The 21629-nt window shown below is 39.4% G+C and overlaps 1 protein-coding gene across 1 annotated transcript in view; it reads right to left on the bottom strand.

Annotated features, from left to right (window-relative positions):
- Positions 1-21629, bottom strand: part of LOC122718508 (aryl hydrocarbon receptor protein 1) — a 143213-nt gene that overhangs the window by 29644 nt on the left and 91940 nt on the right. The window contains exon 3 of the mRNA XM_043943596.1: positions 3328-3446. Coding sequence (XP_043799531.1) covers positions 3328-3446 — 119 coding nt within the window. The remainder of the gene's footprint in view (positions 1-3327; positions 3447-21629) is intronic.

Raw genomic sequence — 21629 nt, forward strand, 5'->3', positions numbered from 1 at the left:
CAACGATATTGTTTCTATCATTCGGCGAACGCAATCCTCCTCCTCCTCCTCCTCCTCCTCCTCCTTCTAGTTTTCAATAAGTCCCGACGAATAATTCACCGGTTTAATCAGCCGGAAGGAAGGGAAGAGCCTCGTTTCCTCTGTTTTTCTGTATTTAGTTATATTGGGGAGTGGATATTAAAATTGTTACTTTTGTTATTTGTGCGTTTGATTATTTAATTTTTTTTAAAAAAGAAAAAAGAAAGGAAATGGTTTGGTCGTGCCCTCCGTTCGCTGTTCTTTTTCTCAATCAACTGGAAGAAAAACGGAAAAATGGATTCGTTTTTTTCTAGTTTTATAATATATTACAAGATGATAAATTCCAATTTAAAATTTTTAATTTTATTATTTTATATATATATATATATATATATATAATGATAATATGCTTTCAATTTTTCAAAAAAGAGAAATTAAATCAGTTGATTTGTAGCAAACAGGTGGCATAGATGATCGTTTATTTTTAAAGGAAAATGATATATATCTGATGAAATCATTCCGTTTTTTTTTTGCTTTCATGATTTATGAAGTTGATCGGTACGACTTTATCGTTTAATCAACTGGAAGGAAGATGAAGTGGAACTTTTATTTTTCCTCTATTTGTGTAATAATACGCGAGTAAATGGTAAATTCTGTTTTAAAATTGTTGATAAACAGAATAAAAAGAATAATTTCGTAGTTTCCGTTCTGTTCTTTTTTTTTTTTTTTTTTAATCAACCGAAGGAAAGAGGAAATTCTCCACTTTTGTAAATTCCAATTAAAAATTCCAATTAAAAATTTCTAATTTTATTATTTTATATATATATATAATGATGATGTTCAATTCCTGAAAAAAAGAGAAATTAAATCAGTTTCACAAGTTGATTTATAGCATAAATAATTTGTGGCATAAATAATCGTTTATTTTAAAGCGAATGATATGTATCTGAAATCATTCCGTTTCTTTGCTTTCACGATTTATGAAGTTAATCGATACATCTACTTCTGATGCGGCTCCTATATACTTCGTACTTATAAAAATATAACACAGTAGTGCATTATTGTATCGATCTATTGTACGATTCATGCCATTATTTTTATTCTCTTGGCATTTGGCTTGCTTGGAAAACTTTAATCATACCTTGTCATACCTTCGAACGAAATAAGATAAAGAATAAATAAAAATAGATAGGTAACTTCGATGTTCCGAATGCTTTCAATTTCCTTTCTTTTCTCTCTTTCTCTCTCTCTCTCTTACATTTTAAAATTCACAGATAAAAAGAATATATATACTGATACAATATAATAACACTTCCTTACCCAACAATTGGAAAAAAAAGAAAATATCAAAAATCTTTCTCCTAATATTTAAACAATTTTATCAATATATATATATATATATATATATACGTACTTTTTAAATATTTATACATATATGCAGATGTGGAAGCGGTACAAAACGGTATAATTGGCGGTAAGAGGGGGTATAAAAATTCGATCGTTCAGCCGTAATTTGGAGAGTGTCCGGTGGTGGCGGCCGGCTTGTCATAAACCGGATTTACTGTCGGGCTTCGTGAACTTTACGAGGATCGGCAAAACGTTGTGTACAAACGTTGTGGGTATAAAAGAGGACGGGGGGGGGGGGGGGGAGGCAGAAAAGGCGTAGGAGGTCGAGGGAAGTCGGAGGGAAGGACAGGTTCAAAGAACTCCACGAATTATAGAAAATACGAGGGCCGGCCGAGCGGTTAATTTCTGCTACCCCTGCAGCTCGTGGAATTATTGAAAATGTCCGCGGATGAAACTTTTATCCGATACCTCCTCCTTCACACAGGAAAGGAAACAGGATGCTCCCTTGAATTTATTTTGCAAAACGATCGCTCCGCTCTTTCTCTCTCTCTCTCTCTCCTTTCCCCTCTTTCCTCCTTTTCCTAGAAGAAGCTGCGACGAGCAAACGATTAATCGATCAGATCGTTGCAATTTCCAATTCTAATTCGTGTAAATATAATGCTCGACGAACTTGACGACATGTAATAATCCTCTTACGTCAGATAACACGTCAACAGACGATGTCAACACACGCATCGTTTTCGACTGAATTTGAACACGATGAATCAAAAACTACTACTATCTTCCATTTCGTACAATTTTTTTTCTTCAGAGAAACTTAAACGTTCTCGAATCTTGAATCGAAGATCCTTCTCCGCCCAATTCCACGGAATCGAAATAAGAACGGAAAGAATCGAAAAACGAGAAATCCTCTCCTCTCCTCTCAAGATGGCTTCGACTCGCGTATTCCAAGCTGTCAGAGTGTCCCGTCCAGGGATCGGGGCACGAGCTACGTAACAGCAATTAACCATCGGCCAATTAATAACCGGCCGTTATAGATGCTGGCAGGGATCGTTTCGATCGCGTGGAATCGCGTACATACATATACACGGCCAAAGTGTTTCGTGTGCGCTAGTGTGGTGTATCGTTTCTATTCCCTCCTCCCTCGCCTCCCCACCTTCACCTCCCGGCGAAACGCTCCGGTGTATCGTATCCCTCCCCCCACTGTGTATGGACCCCTCACCCTCGCCTCCGCCGTCGCGTACACTCGCCTCCTCGCCCGTGTGTGCAGCTAAAACGCAGGAAAGGGGGGAACGTAATAGCCTCGCATGATACACCGCCATTAATCCGCGTATATACCCTTCCATACTTTGGAGGAATAGACACCTCGTACGCCTCGGTTTCATAGCCGGTTCATCAGCCGGATATCTCCTTCCCCTCCTCCTCCTCCTCCTCCTCCTCCCCTCCTCTTCCCTCCCTCGCCCCTTCCCACTCCTTCGCCCCTTCCTGTCTTTTCCTCTCACTCGCGATGATTTAATTTCGCCCCGTCTTCCTCTCCCTCTCTCCCCCTCTTCTCTCTTCTTCTTTCACAGAATCTCCCCCACGGGCGAGAGAAGATTCGGAGAGAGAGAGAGAGAGAGAGGATCGGATGACCAGGAGCCTCCCAGGAGGGGGTTGGACGAATTTTGGGGGTTGTTTTTTTCGTTGTGTTGGCGGAGGTGGTTGGTCGAGATCAGATGGATCAGAAGGTTTTAATAAATCTCTCTTTTCTTTTCTTTTTTTTTTAATTTAAGATTTAACTTGAAATTTAACAGAGTAAGTAGCGAAAAGAAAATTCTGTTTAATTCCGAGTCGTAGGAAGAGAGAGAGAGAGAGAGAGAGAGGAGGGTGTTTTGTTGCTCGTTTGGAATGTTTCGTCGATTAAATTTGGCTTTCGAAATCTGAAAAAGAAACGAAAGAATAAACGAATAGTTTGGAACTGACCTGCAGGAACATTTCGCCGTCGAGATGATGATGGTCGTATGCGGCGAACGCCGCCAACTCCCTCGCCCGATAGTGAGAATCGTGGTGCGAATTTTCTTCCTTGTCTTTGTGCATCACCACTGCAAAAGAGATTTGAAAAAGAAGAATTTATTAATCGGGACGCTTCCACTCGTTTCATCCCTTCCCTTCCCTCCGATTTTTTCCAAACTTCCAAATTATTTATCGCGAAAATCATCCCTTCCCTTCCCTTCGATTTTTTCTAAATTTTCAAATTATTTATCGCGAAAATCATCCCTTCCCTTCCCTTCGATTTTTTTAAATTTCCAAATTATTTATTGCGAAAATCGACGATATCGTTATTCCAAATATAACCGACGACAAAATACTTGATCTTTATCAGAATCAAAAAAAGAAGAGGAATAATTCGAATAATTCCTCGTAAGAGTCGCTTATCCATTCCACTGTCCTCCCTCTTCTCGTCCATCGACCCTCTTCGCGTGAAAGAGACTCGAGAAAGAAACGAAAAGGGAAGGGAGAAGGCAGTGGACACCGCAACGTACCCCTCTTTATCTTCTCAAATCGGATCCTTCCGCTCGAGAGAAACGGAGAACGGTTTCCACCGGTGGAGCGTTATCGAGCTGATGATAATCCCATCGTCGGGCCGACGATTCTTCCGCGAGCGGAGGAAAGGGAAGGGAAGGAGAGAGGGAGGCCGAGCGAAAGCATGGAACGAAAGGAAGGAGATTAATGGAAGGAGAAACGGAGAAGATCCGGCAATACGTGACAGGATACGTGAGCGACACTTCCTTTTAAGCCCTATAATATAACCCGTCGATCTCTCTTTCTCCCCGTCTTTACACCTGCCGTATCCCCTCCCTCCTCCCCTCAACGTGCACGCACATAATTACGCTAAAAAACGTGGCAAGATATCGTTAAAAAAAAAAAAAAAAAAAAAAAAAAAAAGAAAAAGAAAAAGTCGAGTCCAACTCCTCGCGAACTCCAACGATTCGTCTCAATTTAAAACTCTCCCCTTCTATCCCATTCCAAGGGAGAAATTTCTTCTGACGTTTCCTCGTGTTAATCCTTAAAACATGGATTACTATGGTCGATTCGTCTTTCTCATGGGATGCAACATTCACACGTACATCGATTCATAAATATATATATATATTTGTCCCTCACTTTTTCTCTCTCTCCCTCTTCCTATCGACATACGTAAAAATCACAATTCCAAGGGAATTCTTCTCTCATCTCTCGTGGAACGATAATTCGGTTCAACGTACGTGCGGGAAGTGAAACTCGGTGTTACGAAGAGCGTTGGAGCGCGCGACTACTCAGGAGTGGGTCCCCCCCTCCTCCTCCTCCTCCTCCTCCTCCTCCTCCCCCTCGAGGTCGACACACGATTTTCGTATCATTTACACGAGGAAACCGATCGCGGCCGGGTAAAATACGATATTTGAGGAGTAGCGGGCCGAGGTAAAGTGAAAGCACGACGGCTCCGTATCACCACCGCCGTGGCAGACCGTGTACGAATAAGAAAACAAGACCACCTGCGAGGTGGAGAGAAGCCGGATGATACGGAGTCCGCCGATGCGTTTCGAAAGCGAACAACCTCCTCCACCTCCCTCTCGTGGAGCATTTAGCGTCGAAGGGCATCGATGCGTGCATGAAAGATGCGCGACTTGGCCGCTCGTAAAAAGGTGCACGCAATACTCCTCGGTGAAGCACGCGTGCGCCACGCGACCCTTCGGGCCAGTTTTCATCGTGCTTGCTCATCGTCCCGCTATCACCACGCCGTTTCAACTTGATCCGACGTGTCTCTCGCGTTTACGTTACGTGGGTGGGGATCGAGGTGAACCAAGAATGTTTAAATTTCATCAATTTCATCAATTAGATATAAAATCTTTAATGATGGAAAACAAATAATTAAAAGAAAAAAAATTGGAATAATTGTTCAAATAATTTCAATATTATGATTTTTTAATAAAAATAAATTTGAAAATTTATTTAAAAATAAATATATATAATAATATAAACCGTTAATGTGGAAATTATAATAATAATAGTTATAACTATATTATGAAATGAAATTAGATTATCTGCATAGAATGAATTTGATTCTTGAAATATTAATATTATTCATGTTGATATTTTAATAAATTAAATTAAAATTTATTAATTTTAATAAAAGTTTATCGAAATATTTTTTTCTTTAAATTCTTTAAAAGGGATGCGCGCCTCGGATCGAGGAAGATTGATGCGTGGAGAGGATGAAATTGTTTCGAGAATGAAAAATTTTGTTTCGTAGAAATGTACGTGTAATTATTAAATTCCTCCAAATTCTAAGGCGCGGTTTTAAACTTGAAAAAGTTGAACGTGGATGAAAGAGTAATAATAATAATAATAATCTCAATTAAATTAATTACGTCAAGAGTTCACTCGTTCAAGTTTATTAATTACTTTTTCTACGTAATATATATATAGATATATAAAGAATGAAAGAAACAGACAGCTCACGCGAGAATACATTTAACACTTATTAAAAAGAATTATGACATCCGTAATTTTTTGCATAATTGGGAGCAAAGTGCGAAAACTCGAAAGAAAGAATTAAAAGACCGTGGAGGAGCGCGAAAAGAGAGGAAAAAGTATACGAATAATTATTAATTAATAAGATTCCTAGATCCAAAATCCATTAAAAGTTCGAAACAACAAATTCAAGAAAGATCGAAAAGCGCGTTAAAGAGATTAAAAGAAGCGCGACGACGCGCGATTATTATTAAATAATCGTATTAACCGACGTACCGAATTGGAAAACAAATTGGAATAAAATTGAACGCGATAATTCACAACGAATCGCTTCGTTTCACCCCGTACACCTGTAATTATCGTATATATATATATACACACGAACACCTATCGCCGAGCAATCACACCGATTCACATCGATTCGTTCCCGCGCACAATTTTTAAACCTCCCCCCCTCCGGATTGGTCCTTGCGGCGGAAGAGAGGGATCGATCGGGGTAGAAACACGGGCATTAGCCACGGTCATTAGCCGTGACGGAGCCATCTCTCGACCTCGAACAGGAGGAGGAAGCATTGAAAATCGAATTCGTCGTCAGGGTAAATAAAGCTTGGGCCACGTATCCCCGTTATCTCGATGGCCATTCTAATGGGGGTCCTGTCCCAGAGGGTCGCGTGGCTGAAACGCGGCCGCAGAAACGACATTGCGTGCCACTATTTACGAGTGGACAACCTCCGTGTGCCGCTCATCCTTCCTGCACGCGTCTCCTTTTCCTTCCATGAAACGGATCCCGAACCGGAGAATCGGGCTCGCTCATCTTCCTTCCTTCCTGTTCCTAATCGGGCAACGATCGTAAAAACAGGGTTACGCTTGTAATTTTTCAACCCGCCAATTCCTCAAATTCGTTCATTTTTAATGTTTGGTATCGTTACAGATTACTCTTAAAATCTTACTTCGAACGAATTTGATTACATTCTGTATTATATGAAACGGAAACGGATGATTCTTTAAGCGATTCGAAGTCTGGTGAACATCAATCGTGATATCTTTCCATCGATTCTTTGCGAACTTCACGTTCAATTGTACTTAACTCTATCCAATAATATCTTAATATTAATATCGTTGCAACGGCGGTAATAAAATATCGTAGCTTTCAAACGAACGACGACGATCGTAACATCCCCATAAATAAGAAATTCTCGATTAAAACACAGGAAAAACCTGCACTATCGTAGCAGGATCCGCTCTCGTGCGGAAACTTTGGTGTACGGCGCGTCACACGGGAAGAAAGGGACAGTGAAATGGAAGAAAACTGTGATACCGATCGGGATCCGGCGATGCGAGGGAAGGGCGAGATGTTGATCGGTCTTTTTTAATAATAATCGCGCTTCCTTCCACGAGGTCGGATCCGAGCGGAAGCGACGGAATGAAAAGCGGAGCAGAGGCCAATCGGAATGCTCGGAGGGATCGGAGCGATGGCGTATACGCGAAGGGGATCCCTCCATCGAGTTCACCTCGATGTGTGTGCACGGGGCTCGAAACGCGTGAAACACGATCTTGCGAGGAGGGAGCGCGAAAGTTTGCTCGTCATGCTTGTTTGTCGAACGATTTAGGATACGTTTGCGAAGCTTGACACGCTTACCGAACACGGTGACGAGGAATCGAATTAGTCGAGCTGTTGACTGTCGGGCGTGGACATGTCCATCATCCCCTTGTAGGCTTCTAATCTACTTTCGTTAAAGCGACCTCTCTTTTCCTTTCCTTTTTCTTTCTTTTTCTCATTTATAGTAAATCTCTTCGAGTTTATTTCGAGTATTATTCATCTTTCAATACGTTGGAAGTCTGTGTCGATCAGTTTTCCGGTTTAGAGAAACCCTTCCAACCTCTTTACTTTTAATCTTTAATAGTTTGATTTATATTCTTTTAATATGTTGAAAGCAAATGTCAAGTCAATTTTTAAATTTTCAGAAGCCCTCTCAATCTCTTAACTTTTAATCTTTAATATTCTGATTTATATTCTTTTAATATCTTGAAAGTCTGTCGAGTCAATTTTCTAATTTCCAAAAGCCCTAACTTTTTAACTTTTAATCTTTAATACGAATATTCTTTTAATATGTTGGAAGCCTGTCAAGTCAATTTTTAAATTTCCAGAAGCTCTCCCAACCTCTTAACTTTTAATCTTTAATACGAATATTTTGATTTATATAGTTTTGATATGTTGGAAGCTTGTCAAGTCAATTTTTAAATTTCCAGAAGCCCTCTCAATCTCTTAACTTTTAATCTTTAATATTCTGATTTATATTCTTTTAATATCTTCGAAGTCTGTCGAGTCAATTTTCTAATTTCCAGAAGCCCTAACTTTTTAACTTTTAATCTTTAATACGAATATTCTGATTTATATTCTTTTAATATGTTGGAAGCCTGTCAAGTCAATTTTTAAATTTCCAGAAGCCCTCCCAATCTCTTAACTTTTAATCTTTAATATTCTGATTTATATTCTTTTAATATCTTGAAAGTCTGTCGAGTCAATTTTCTAATTTCCAAAAGCCCTAACTTTTTAACTTTTAATCTTTAATACGAATATTCTTTTAATATGTTGGAAGCCTGTCAAGTCAATTTTTAAATTTCCAGAAGCTCTCCCAACCTCTTAACTTTTAATCTTTAATACGAATATTTTGATTTATATAGTTTTAATATGTTGGAAGCTTGTCAAGTCAATTTTTAAATTTCCAGAAGCCCTCTCAATCTCTTAACTTTTAATCTTTAATATTCTGATTTATATTCTTTTAATATCTTCGAAGTCTGTCGAGTCAATTTTCTAATTTCCAGAAGCCCTAACTTTTTAACTTTTAATCTTTAATACGAATATTCTTTTAATATGTTGGAAGCCTGTCAAGTCAATTTTTAAATTTCCAGAAGCCCTCCCAACCTCTTAACTTTTAATCTTTAATACGAATATTTTGATTTATATAGTTTTGATATGTTGGAAGCCTGTCAAGTCAATTTTTAAATTTCCAGAAGCCCTCCCAATCTCTTAACTTTTAATCTTTAATATTCTGATTTATATTCTTTTAACATCTTGGAAGTCTGTCGAGTCAATTTTCTAATTTCCAGAAGCCCTTTTAACCTCTTAACTTTTAATCTTTAATATTTTGATTTATATACTTTTGATATATCGGAAGTGTGTCAAGTCAATTTTCAAGTTTCTAAAAGTCTACCTCACTTTAATCAACGAATATTCTAATTTGTACAATTGCCTCGAGAAGGGGAGGAGGGAAAGGAAAAAACTAAACTAAAACTTGAAATAATCTTCTCGACGCGTGATGTAAAAGTCCTTTTCTTTTTCTTCTTTTTCAATAGATTCGCCATTTCTTTTCCACGTGTATCGTGTCTATACGTGGATTATAATTCATTCCGGTAATTGGATATTTAATGGAATCATTTTTATTGACGATGCAATGACGAAGTATCGGCACGATAGTTGGCAAAAGTGACGGACGAAATTAAAAATCGCGGCTCGCCACGCCCATCGCATTTCGGGCCACGTGGACCGAAACAATCAACCGGTGGCACGCGCGTATCGAAGCGTTGATCGCTTCCTAATTGGGGCCGCGTCCGGCATCGCCGATCCCATTAATCATCGATCGATTATACGCTCAAAGAGATAATCACTTACTTAACCATTCACTTAGCCTCGGGACGAGTCTCCTTGCCGCGACGTGAAACGCAACGTCATCCCCCGAATACGGGGGAAACCGGAATAGCTTGATCGGCACGTTATTTGGACAGGGGGTACGTACGTCTAAATAAGAAAAAAATAATTGTCGAATTGGCCCGAATTATTTTCTGGCGTCGATGTTCGTTGTCGAGTTGATCGATTTGATCCATCTCTTTATTCGTACAAATTTGATTTTTAAACATTCGTGGTTTACCTTGTCATTTGTATATTTAAAAAAAAAGAAAAATAATTAGGGAGATTTATTATAATTATATAGAGTCGTTGGAATTTGTAATATAAAATTATCTATTTATCTTTGCATCCTTGTCACATCCAATCTTAATAATTTTGATCTTCGTTCTTGGAGATCAAATCCTCAACCTCTCGTGCTTTTCCATCTCTACAAAAATTAGATTCTACATTAATCCAAGGAGAATACACAATAATTCCGATATATCTCATTTTTTTTCAGACAACGAATCCTCCATTTCTCGTATCTCTTATTTCATACCAAATTTTTGACTTGAATACACATTTATTTATCTTTGTTACATCCAATCTTTGTCACATCCTTGTCACATCCAATCTTAATAATTTTGATCTTCGTCTTGGAGATCAAATCCTCAACTTCTCGTGCTTTTCCATCTCTAGAAAAATTAGATCCTACATTAATCCAAGGATAATACACAATAATTCCAATATATCTCATTTTTTCCAGAATCCTCCATTTTTAATCCTCATCTCCAATCCTCTTATTTCCTCCGCATCTCTTATTTCATACCAAATTTCTGAATTACTTGAATGCACATTGTTATAGAATTTAAAGTTCACTGAAATTTTATATATATGATTTCATTATTGAATGTTGTCAGCAACATTACTATTTCATAGTTGGTAGCTATTTGTTTCGATACACGTATTTCAAGTGTTTTATAAACAGATACGCGCAATCACGTATAATCAAATATATTCATTCAGCTAAACCCGTATATTTTATTTATTGTTTTCCACTGCCCAGTCAACACACATCTATTTATTTTTACATCCTTGTCACATCCAATGTTAATAATTTTGATCTTCGTCTTGGAGATCAAATCCTCAACCTCTCGTGCTTTTCCATCTCTACAAAAATTAGATCCTACATTAATCCAAGGATAATACACAATAATTTCGATATATCTCATTTTTTCCAGAATCCTCCATTTTTAATCCTCATCCTTAAATCTCCAATCCTCGCATCTCTTATTTCATACCAAATTTCTGAATTACTTGAATGCACATCTATTTATTTTTACATCCTTGTCACATCCAATCTTAATAATTTTGATCTTCGTTCTTGGAGATCAAATCCTCAACCTCTCGTGCTTTTCCATCTCTACAAAAATTAGATCCTACATTAATCCAAAGATAATACACAATAATTCCGATATATCTCATTTTTTTCAGACAACGAATCCTCCATTTCTCTTATTTCATATCAAATTTCTGACTTGGAAGCATATCTATTCTTTATATCCTTATTACAATCTCAATCAACAATTTTAATCTTCATTCTTGGAGACTTAAAGTTTTCATCAGACCTCTTGCTTTGCACCAAATCCTCCACTTCCCATACCTTTCCATCTCTATACAACGATTGAATCCTAAGCGTGAAAGGATCACAATCCCACAATAATCCTAATATATCTCTTATCTGTTCCAGACAACGACTCCTTCGAATTTTTAATCTTCACCCTTTCGCGAGATCAGGGATATAACCGCGAGCGAAACAGATGCGGAGCGAGCAATTAAAACGTTCGATCCAGCGCGGAGATCCGCGGGTGGAGATAAATAATGGGCGAAAAGCATGGCGGAGGAGGGGCAGGCGGCGAAAGGTCACGACATTAGAATGGAACGCTCGATCGCGGAGGTAAATTGGTTCGCGTGGGGGAGGAGGGATACGCCGATAATTGGCCGGGATAAGAGGCCGAGACGTGCAAGAAACCGCGACGTATCGTCGGTTTTTTTCGGTAGAGGGAGGGAGGGGAAACGATCGAAAAAGGCTTGCCCGAGCTGACGAAAAACCACTTCGTCTCTCGCGGCTTTATCGCGCGGCGGCCATTCGTCTCCGCGACGTAATCGAGCGAGGGAGCAGCTCGGGACGAGTGTATTAGCGACCTGCTAATCTTTCGTATTTCGCCTCGCCAGGAATCTGAAAAGTGATTCCGTCCCTCGATGGGACGATGATGGAAGAGATGGAGAGGTGGATCGAGTAAATTTAAAATTACATCAGATCCACAGGATTTAAAACTAAAAAAAATTTTGACTCGCAAATAATTATATTTAAAAATAAAATTTTCGATGGCACGATAAAAATTGGCAAGCATTCGAATCACACCTGATCCAATGGATTCGAACTTCGAAATTGGGAAAAATTTCGAAGCCAAGATCCAAGTAAATAATCGTATCCAAAGTAAAAGTTTCGAAAATCGCCAAGCATTCGAGTCACACCTCATCCATAGGATTCGAGCTTCGAAATTAGGAAAAATTTCCTTCCCATATTCGAAGCCAAGTAAATAATCGTATCCAAAGTAAAAGTTTCGAAAATCGGCAAGCATTCGAGTCACACCTCATCCATAGGATTCGAGCTTCGAAATTGGGAAAAATTTCATTCCCATAGCCAAAACCCAAGTAAATGATCGTATCCAAAGTAAAAGTTTCGATGGCACAATAAAAATTGGCAAGCATTCGAATCACACTTGATCCATAGGATTCGAGCTTCGAAATTTGAAATTCGAAAAATTTCGAAGCCAAGATCCAAGTAAATAATCGTATCCAAAGTAAAAGTTTCGATGGCACAATAAAAATTGGCAAGCATTCGAATCACACTTGATCCACAGGATTCGAGCTTCGAAATTCGAAATTCGAAAAATTTCGAAGCCAAGATCCAAGTAAATAATCGTATCCAAAATAAAAGTTTCGATGGCACGATAAAAATTGGCAAGCATTTGAGTCACACCTGATCCATAGGATTCGAGCTTCGAAATTGGAAAAAATTTCGAAGCCAAGATCCAAATAATCGTATCCAAAGCAAAAGTTTCGATGGCACGAAGAAAAAGAAAGAGAAGAAGAAAAAAGAAAAGAAAATTGGCAAGCATTCGAATCGGGTAAATTTAAAATTACACCTGNAAGTTTCGATGGCACGATAAAAATTGGCGAGTATTCGAATCACACCTGATCCATAGGAAATTGGGAAAAATTTCGAAGCCAAGATCCAAGTAAATAATTATATCCAAAGCAAAAGTTTCGATGGCACGAAGAAAAAGAAAGAGAAGAAGAAAAAAGAAAAGAAAATTGGCAAGCATTCGAATCGGGTAAATTTAAAATTACACCTGATCCACGATGCTCGAACCGAATCGTCAGAGCGGAGCGAAAGAAATTGCGTCGGCGCGCGGGGTAAGTATATTCGGCGCGTATACACACACACACACAGACGCGCGATCTGATATCGGGCAGAGGCAGACGCCGACAGTTTTTATCGAGGCGACGAGCAGCGCAGCAGCGCACACCGAGGAAGAGAGTAGTTTTCGCAAGCGCTCTTTAGTGCTCGACGCCACGATACACGGCCGCTCGCGACCGGCCCCTGCCGCCTCTCTCCTATGCACAGTGACCGTATAAAGTAATCCGTCAGACAGAAGTGGGGTGATAATGCATGAGTGCGGTTGCCCCGCCCTATCCCTGTAACCGCGATAAAATCTCTCATTACGCAACGAAACGGACCCTCTGCCCGGCTAGACTGTTATCCTTAGACACCGACTCTAATAAACCATACGTATGTGGAAATTTATATTTTCATTTCGGGACCTATACCCTTCCCTCTCTTGACGTCGACAACCCCTTTGCGAAAAAAGGGGTTCCAAAGCATTGCGGTGTTCTGCTCTCGCGTTTCAAACGTGTTCCGATATATTTGCTCGTTTTACACGAAATAATATATATATATATATATATACACATTTCTTCTGCCTTTTTTTCGGGGGAGGAGGGGATGTTTAATAATGAAAATTAATCTTGAACAGGCAATCTTAATTAGGCAGAATATAATCTCGAAAATTTTACTTCTCAAACGTATCCCTTAGAAATCAAAATTTTATCGTAATTTTCGTGATTAAATTTACCATGCGATCTCATCGATTCGATTCGTGTCTCTATAATCGTTTCGAAAAATTCTTTTATACTTTGCTCGATAACGTTGCATCCCGAAAGATGTAATTATATTATATTTGCTCGTGATTCAGAGTTTCGAAAAGTATCGGGAGTAACAATTTTTCACGAGAGAGAGAGAGAGAGAGAGAGAGAGAAAAGAAACAATCAGAAGGATGAATCATAGAAATATTCAGCTCGATGACAAATCGGATTGACATTCGTCGCGGTAACAACGCGGATGACCGACAACAGGACCCACGACGTACCGGCCGCAATTACGAATGATTACACGTCGTTGAAGGAAATGTGCACGAGGCACGGCATAAGCGTGTGTCATAAACGCGGCTAACGTGCCAATTTGTATCTATTGTTAATTAGCCTGCTAACAGCGAATTATCCTCAGACTGTGGATCGCGATTCTCTCTTTCTCTCTCTTCCCCTGACCAAGAACTTTTTTGTTCTATCGTGCGTCACGTTTCAGCCTATATTACCTTGATTATTCCTTAATTAATTTCATCCTGTATGCACTCGGTGTCTTGGAAATAAGATAAGCAAAAGTATTTCTAACGTCCTTGGGAACCTTTTTCTTTCATCTCGCGCGTTTCTCTGTCTTTCTGACGTGTCTTCAAATATCTCAATTTTTTTTTTAAGAAAATCGAGTTTTCTTGTCGGCGAAAAAAGAATATCTTGACAACGAAGAAAGAATTCCAAGAATTCTTCGATTCCCTTCGACGAAGACAAGTACTAAAAAATTGCTTGTTATCAGAGAGCATACAGACTCTCCTCTCTCTCTCTCTCTAATTTCATATTCAAATTATGAAAAAATTGTAGGAGAATGGACGCGGCCGTATCGCGATTTTCACGGGAGAACGTTGAAATTTCCATGGAATGAGCCTGGCGGGCGGTGAGAAGGAAGAGCAGGAAAGGAGTTCTTAATGCCCGATGGACTTGTGTCAAGGTGATTCCAGCCGCAATCCCGAGCCGGAAACACGGCGCGCACAATCGCGCTCTATCATCATCGTGTGTGATCGCGATCGGTTTATCTTGGCTTGGCCTACAAACCGCCGTCTCTCTCCACCCCCTCCGACAATTTCACCCTTCGAACTTTACACTCGAAACAACGTGACGCAACGTGACACGGAGGAGATTTCCTATTCCCGTAAAAAAGATGCTTTTTCCTCTTTTCTTCCACTTTCGTTATTTTCCTTGCGCTAAATTATTTTATTCTCCATCTTCGATTTTTCAATTCTCGAGTACAGTTTCAAGGGGACAGTTTGCACGACTTTTAGCTTTTTATTACCGTTTGACGTTTACACGGCCGAGCTTTAGTTTAGGGGGGGGGGAGAGGAAGGTAATAATAAATGTACAAGTCGAACTAGGCCAAGCGAATAACTTACGTGTTAAGGAGACAGGGGGCGATAGAGAGCGGCGATAAATAACGCGGATGTCAGGATGTTTTAAAAATATTTCAAAACCGACCCGAATCGCAGTTAAAAACCTAGCTCGACATTTATGGTAATCGGGAAAATTACTTTGTAAAAAGCCGATTAGAGGGCGATCAATCGGATAGTTCCTCTCTCTCTCTTTCTTAACTCCATCTTGCTTCGTCCAACTTTTGACACTTTACTTCCTTCGAATTTCATTCTAACTTCAATGCTCGAGTTTCGTATCGATCTGATTACTTCTTTTTTTTTTTTAAGACGTCGTTCTCTAATAATTGAATAAAAGAAAATTCCTTTCCTCTCGAGCTTATGTAAGCTCGTTTCTTAAAAACCAATCGAGATCTCGAAATTCGAAATTCGTTCGAGATCTCGAAATTCGAAATTCGTTCGAGATCTCCGAAATTTTAACGGAACGAGTGGGATAAAGATAAAAATATAATATTTATCGCGATGAAACGGAGGATTTTAATTGGACCAGAACGATTACTATCTCCCCATCCGAAACCCACCACTGGTCGTCCCCTCTCCGGATCCCTGGACGAGAGTAGCCACCACTGGCGTTCGAAAATTCGAGGGAGGCGCGAGAGAGAGAGAGAGAGAGAAAAACAGAGAGCTCGCCTCGAAAGGCAAATCACATTATAATTAGCTTGTACAGCTGTAGATACGAGGGCAAATTGTATTAATGCATTCCGCCGTCTCTATCTAAGAGGCCTATAAGCAGCACAGTGTCCAGAGGCGCAGTGGGCAGCTGTCGAGGCGTATACTGCCCCGCGACACGACATCGTCATTTATCACCGTTGGTTCGGGGGCAAGCCTCGTGCAAGCCTTTTATACATTACCTAATGAGTTTCATAACCGAATTAAATTTTTCGGCCCGTACGGGTAAACGGGGCTGGGCGTCGTCGTTAAGGCATTAAAACATCGCCGGCCAAGATTAATCTGTGCCTCCATTAGCCACTGACCGCGTGTATTTTCGTCCCGGAAACGGAAAAAACAGAAACGCTCCACTTCTTTAAATGGATCCTCGAAAAAATTCTGATAATTTTCCCATTTTTTTAACTTTTACTGTTATCATTTTACTGTTATATGTGTATTGTTGTACTGTTGAAAGGGAGTGTACGGGAAAGAAGAAAAGGAAATTGGGATGAATTGTACGGGTAAATATGTACTTGCCCGTATCCGACGAAACTTATTACTTTTTGGTTAATTAATGAGAGTGGTTTCATAAATAGATTCTGAAAGATCAACAAAAGCGAAAGAAGCGAGGGAAAGAGAGAAATAAGAAGCGGGGGTGTATTTCGAAAGAGGAATGTCGAGGAACGTAAAGTACAGTCGTTGGCCAAAGTCTTTGTAACATCGAAATACCTTTTCGTCAAAGTAAATTACAACATCACTCAACGTTATAAATTGAGCGAATTCTTTACGGTGAAACGTAAATATCGCATCGTAGAAAAATCTTCGAAGGCATAAAAGAAACAAAAAATAAAACTTAGTCCCTTCTATATCCTATTCTACTTTTATCAAGTACACGAGTAAATTTTTCGTCAAATCTTTTAAAAAATGATCAGCTTTTCAATAATTTTAAAGGTATCTAAAATTTCTCGTGGAAATTCGATTAAAAAAAATTTTGAAACACGAAACATTTTCGCGAACGACTGTAGGTATAACTTTCCGCGTGTTGGCTCGTTCGGAAGCGATGTGCCAACACTCGAGAACCTGTGCAAACACTCGTTTGTTCGCCACTCGTGATGGTTCGATCGAGCAAAGGGTAATGTACTTTGCTTGTTCGCTCTCGATCCTCTCCACTCTGTCAGTCCCATTTTCTTAAAACATTCCTGACATCGAAATCACGGTCCTAGTAAAAAAAGAAAAATGTTTCGAAACCGAAAACTATACCCAACTTATCCAAAGTATTCCCTCGATGTATCCAGACTTTAAATTAGAATTCCAATTAAATCAAAAATCGACTCCTTTATCACTGCATCCTCTAACATTTCGATCGAAAAATCCATTTATTCCCAAATCGTGCATTTCGACCTCTCGTTCGAAACGAAAATAAAAATATCGTATCTCGAACAATCGATTACACACCGTGATTTAAACTTTCGATCGCTGAACAATTTCCCTCGTTCTTCAATTTCTGCACAAAAAAACAAAAAAATAAGCCAAATTCTCATAATCAACTTCCACATCCCTAATCTGATCGATTCGCTCCTTAACTCGATTTATAACAAGAGACAACGTTCGAACTATTCGAGAAGGTTAAATTTTCCATTCGAGGGGGACGAAGCGACAAACGTGCACGCGCGAAATCATTTAAGGAGGAGAGGGCCGTCGTGGATCATCGATGGCTGCGGGAATCCGAAGGAGCATCCTTGTCTCCCCTCCCCTCCCCCTGGCTCGTGCTTCTAACTAGAATGGATCGCCGTCATTTTTCAGCTAACCGGGACGACGAATACGCTCCAAGGGCCCGCAAACGAGCCTGACAAAATACGGAAGGTGGGAATACATTATCCCGGCTCATTTGTACCGGTCTCCCTGTTTCCATGTTCCGTGCCTCCGCGACTCCTTGCGATCACGTCCCATGATTTGTGCTTGTCCATTCCGCGGAGGAACGAGAGACAAACAACTTCCTCCCCGATATCGTCTTCCAAACCGTTTCGCGAAAATTTTTTAATTCCATTTTTCGTTCATTCTTCGAATCGATTGGTTTCTTGATTCGATCTTCTGCGATCGGATAAAATCTAGTTCGAAGGGAGTTGATTATCGACAGAATAAAATCGCTAGTTCGAAATTGAGAAGCGATATGCGCGTTAAAGATAAAAGTTTTATTAGATGTTGTTGAAGTTGCTCGTGGAATTCTTGGTTGATTGATTTTCTGGATTGTAGAAGAAAGAATAGTGTTTTTTAAATGTGAAGAGAGTTGTTAATTTTATTAAGGGGAAATTATGAGTTAACTCGATCCAAATCAGTCGAAACGAAGACAGAACCTCGATTACAACGCTCCATGGATCGAAATATGGAAGAATTTCAGATCGCGAAGAGTCGTAGAAGGTGGAATGGAATGCGTACATCGACTTAATAATAGCGTACAGATATAAATCTAATTTTTAGATTCGCAAAGTTCCACAGAAATTCCACAATGAATCAAAGCTAAAATTTTAACAAATCTCGGTTAATTTCTAAAATTTTGTATAATCGATAAGAGGACAGAATAAAACCCGCTAATTCGAAATACGAAAATTGAGAAACGATATTTAGATTAAATGAAAATAAACGATACGTGGAAATATTCAATTCTTAATTTGATTTTTATCGCCAACTTGTTGTTAAGAACGAGAGAATGAAATTTGGACATTTCGTCCCGATACGTATTCCTGAAACGTATTAAGTAACGAGATTCCGCAATGATATTTTTCCATTCGTTTCATTCGATTGAAAACAGAAGTCGAGGAACTCGTTTCCCAGAGGAAAAAGCGTATGGCAAAGCGAAACGAGGAAATCGAAGAGTCACGCCTCAAGAGAGACATTTCCTCGTTCTAGAGGCCGCTAACTGGCCGTATTGTTGATAATTACGAGCGCAAGCTGTTTCCCTGTAGTATCGAGAGGGGCCGAACCATTGCCTCTATCCGAACCAACCCTCGTCCCCGAGCCAAGTTTCGCGATCAGGCCTACGTCATCCGCCTGATTTTATCGAATTTAATTAGGAAACGAAGCAAAGGCAATGACTCTCTTTCTCTCTCTCTCTCTCTCTGCTCTCTTCTCTCTTGGACCCGCCATTAAATTTCCATTAATCCGTTTCTCGTACTCTTCGTACCCCCTCGTGCCTAATTATTATTTCTTCTATTCGAGGACGTCACTTTTCACGTCGTTTACGACGATTATACGTGTCAATCTTTATCCTTCATTTTTCTGTTATTGCTTTACGATATATATATTATTATATATATTTTGGATACAAAATTTATTTATTTGCCTTTCATTTTTTCAAGAAATTTTGCGTACCAATTTTTTTAAACTATATACTCATATACTCGAAATGGAATTTTAAAAAATCTCGTTAACTAAAATAATAATAGAAAATTAGAATTATAAATTTCTATTCTTCTCTCTATTCTCCATTATACCATTGAAGCAACTGTTGCTCGAAAAAATTATATTACGTCAAATCATTCAAGCAAAAATTCCAAAGTATGGAGGATCCATGATCGAAATAATCGATAGCAATTAATTAAGAGGCGAACGTTGATTACGAGAGAATCGATCGCCTAATGATACGGAGCATACAACATCGTGTTTCCGATCGCACGTGTGTGTATATACATAAAGGAAAGAGAGAGAGAGAGAGAGGGAGAGAGAGAGGGAGGGAGAGAGAGAGAGGGAGGGAGAGAGAGGGGTGGACTGTTTTAACGTGAGACAGATCCAGGGGCTAATAGCGGCTCGCAATTACAGATTTTATCGGCGGCGCATCTTCCTTTGCTTACAGCGGCGGTTTCTCGGTTGGAAATAATGCCGAGCAGTGGCAGCTTGCAATAATAAAACGGAAACCTCGTTATTTCAACTGAGAAATTAATGCGATCGGGACCTGTATTCGTTTATTAACGTCCCTCACGTATTTCTCTCGCGATCGTGGCGATCCTATACTCCAAGATTTTATCGAATGCCCGCCAAATTGTCTAAGCGACGACGCGTGCGTGCTTCAATTTCTAAATTTTACTTTACGTAAAAAAAATCCTCTTTTCTTTCCCCGCGTTACGTTCCCGAGGATTTCGATTTATTTTCAGGGCGGTGTCTCTGAAATTTTTTTTTTTTTTTTTTAATCGTCGATCTATTTATGGATTAAATATATCGTAATAAATATTTATGAATAGAAATTATCTCGAAACAAGTATCGAAACTGTGAGATTAATCGTCTTACACTAAAAACTGTGAATACAAATAAGCATGAATTTCTGTGTTCTTGTGGTGGATATTTCGATATTTTCCTCAACGGAAGGAGAGTTTATCGATTGGAGAAATCGATGGAACAGTGGATCGAAAGTTGAGAGAAGAATCGAAGGAATAGGAGGAATGAGCCGCGTGCAAAAGTTGATTCGATTACACGGTTCAAACGAAATTTCTAATTTAATTAGTCTCGTAGTACATTGGCAGGACTTTTTGCCTTCTTTCAGAGAGTTCGCGTGCTCGCTCATACACGTGAACCCCCGGCTGTCGAATTCAAATTAACCCCCCCTAGCAGGGTTAGCAAGAGTCGAGCAATTTTCTTCTCCCACTCTGTCCTGCTCCTGATAAATCGTGCATTTATGCCCATCTCGACAAGAAGATAACGAAGAATTAATTAATCTTGCCACCGTTACTTGTGTGTCACTTTAAATTTTAGAATTTCGAGTCGTGCGCGATATCTTTCTTCCTCAAATTTTTTTTGGAACGCCCTCCACGTGTGTTCTAAAAACAAAAGGAATACTTTCAAAAATCCTCGAGGAATCTCGATAACCAAATTTCTCTAAATCCTAAAGATCCATCATCGAGAAAACTCTCGAAGATTACGCTAGTGGACATCGAGAGTCAAGAATCGAACGGTGGATCAGTCTTCCTTTAACGAATCAAACTTCATTATCCCTTCGTTTCGAATCAATCAAACGAAAATCTTATTCTCTTCGTTTCAAGATCTCCTTTGAATTTACCAATTTGATCTTCGAGATATCGTATACACACATATTTCCATAATTCTTCGTAACGAAAGTTAAAGTGAGAAATTAGAGAGTCGAAGAGAATAAATGCTCAATATTCAATAATAATAATGCAAATTCGTATCCAAGTATCGTGGACGCGTTTCTAAGCAGATGTTCGGCCACTTAGCGCGCGCCTAAGAGTGCCGCTCTATCGAGCAGCTGTTTGCGTTTCACGCGGGTCCGCGATTTCTAACGAACTTCTAAATTACCGTTGTTTCTTCTTTTCTTCTCTTTCTTTTTTTTTTTTTTTTTGCGACTGATTACGATAATATCTGGCCCGGCTCGTTACGTGACGATCGCGAAAAAACGGTCCCCTTTTTGCCGCTAATGCGCCAACGAAAGGAAATAGAGACACGAGTTTCGACGAGTCAATCGTGTAAATCGCTCCATGATCCACGCCCTTCGGTTGTAAAACTCGCCTTAAGAGATTAATCTGTATATCCTTTAATTGGTTCCTCGACTCGAGACGGAGAGAGAGAGAGGGGGAGAGAGAGAAATTAATAATGGAAGGTTGGTTGGCGCGCAACATCTCACGTGCGGGCATTAAAATCACCTGCTTTATCGCGATTTCTCGTTTATCCCTTCTGGATAAATAAATACATGTGGGTATATAAGCGATATTTTTAATATAGGTATTCGGGCGACGATATTTCTTGGTCTCGTTTCAACGATTGCTTTTGTCAAGGGAGATGGATAGTTATT

This window comes from Apis laboriosa, unplaced genomic scaffold (assembly GCF_014066325.1).
Source record: "Apis laboriosa isolate Shangri-la unplaced genomic scaffold, ASM1406632v1 scaffold64_cov150, whole genome shotgun sequence".
In the NCBI taxonomy this organism is placed as follows: Eukaryota; Metazoa; Arthropoda; class Insecta; order Hymenoptera; family Apidae; genus Apis; species Apis laboriosa.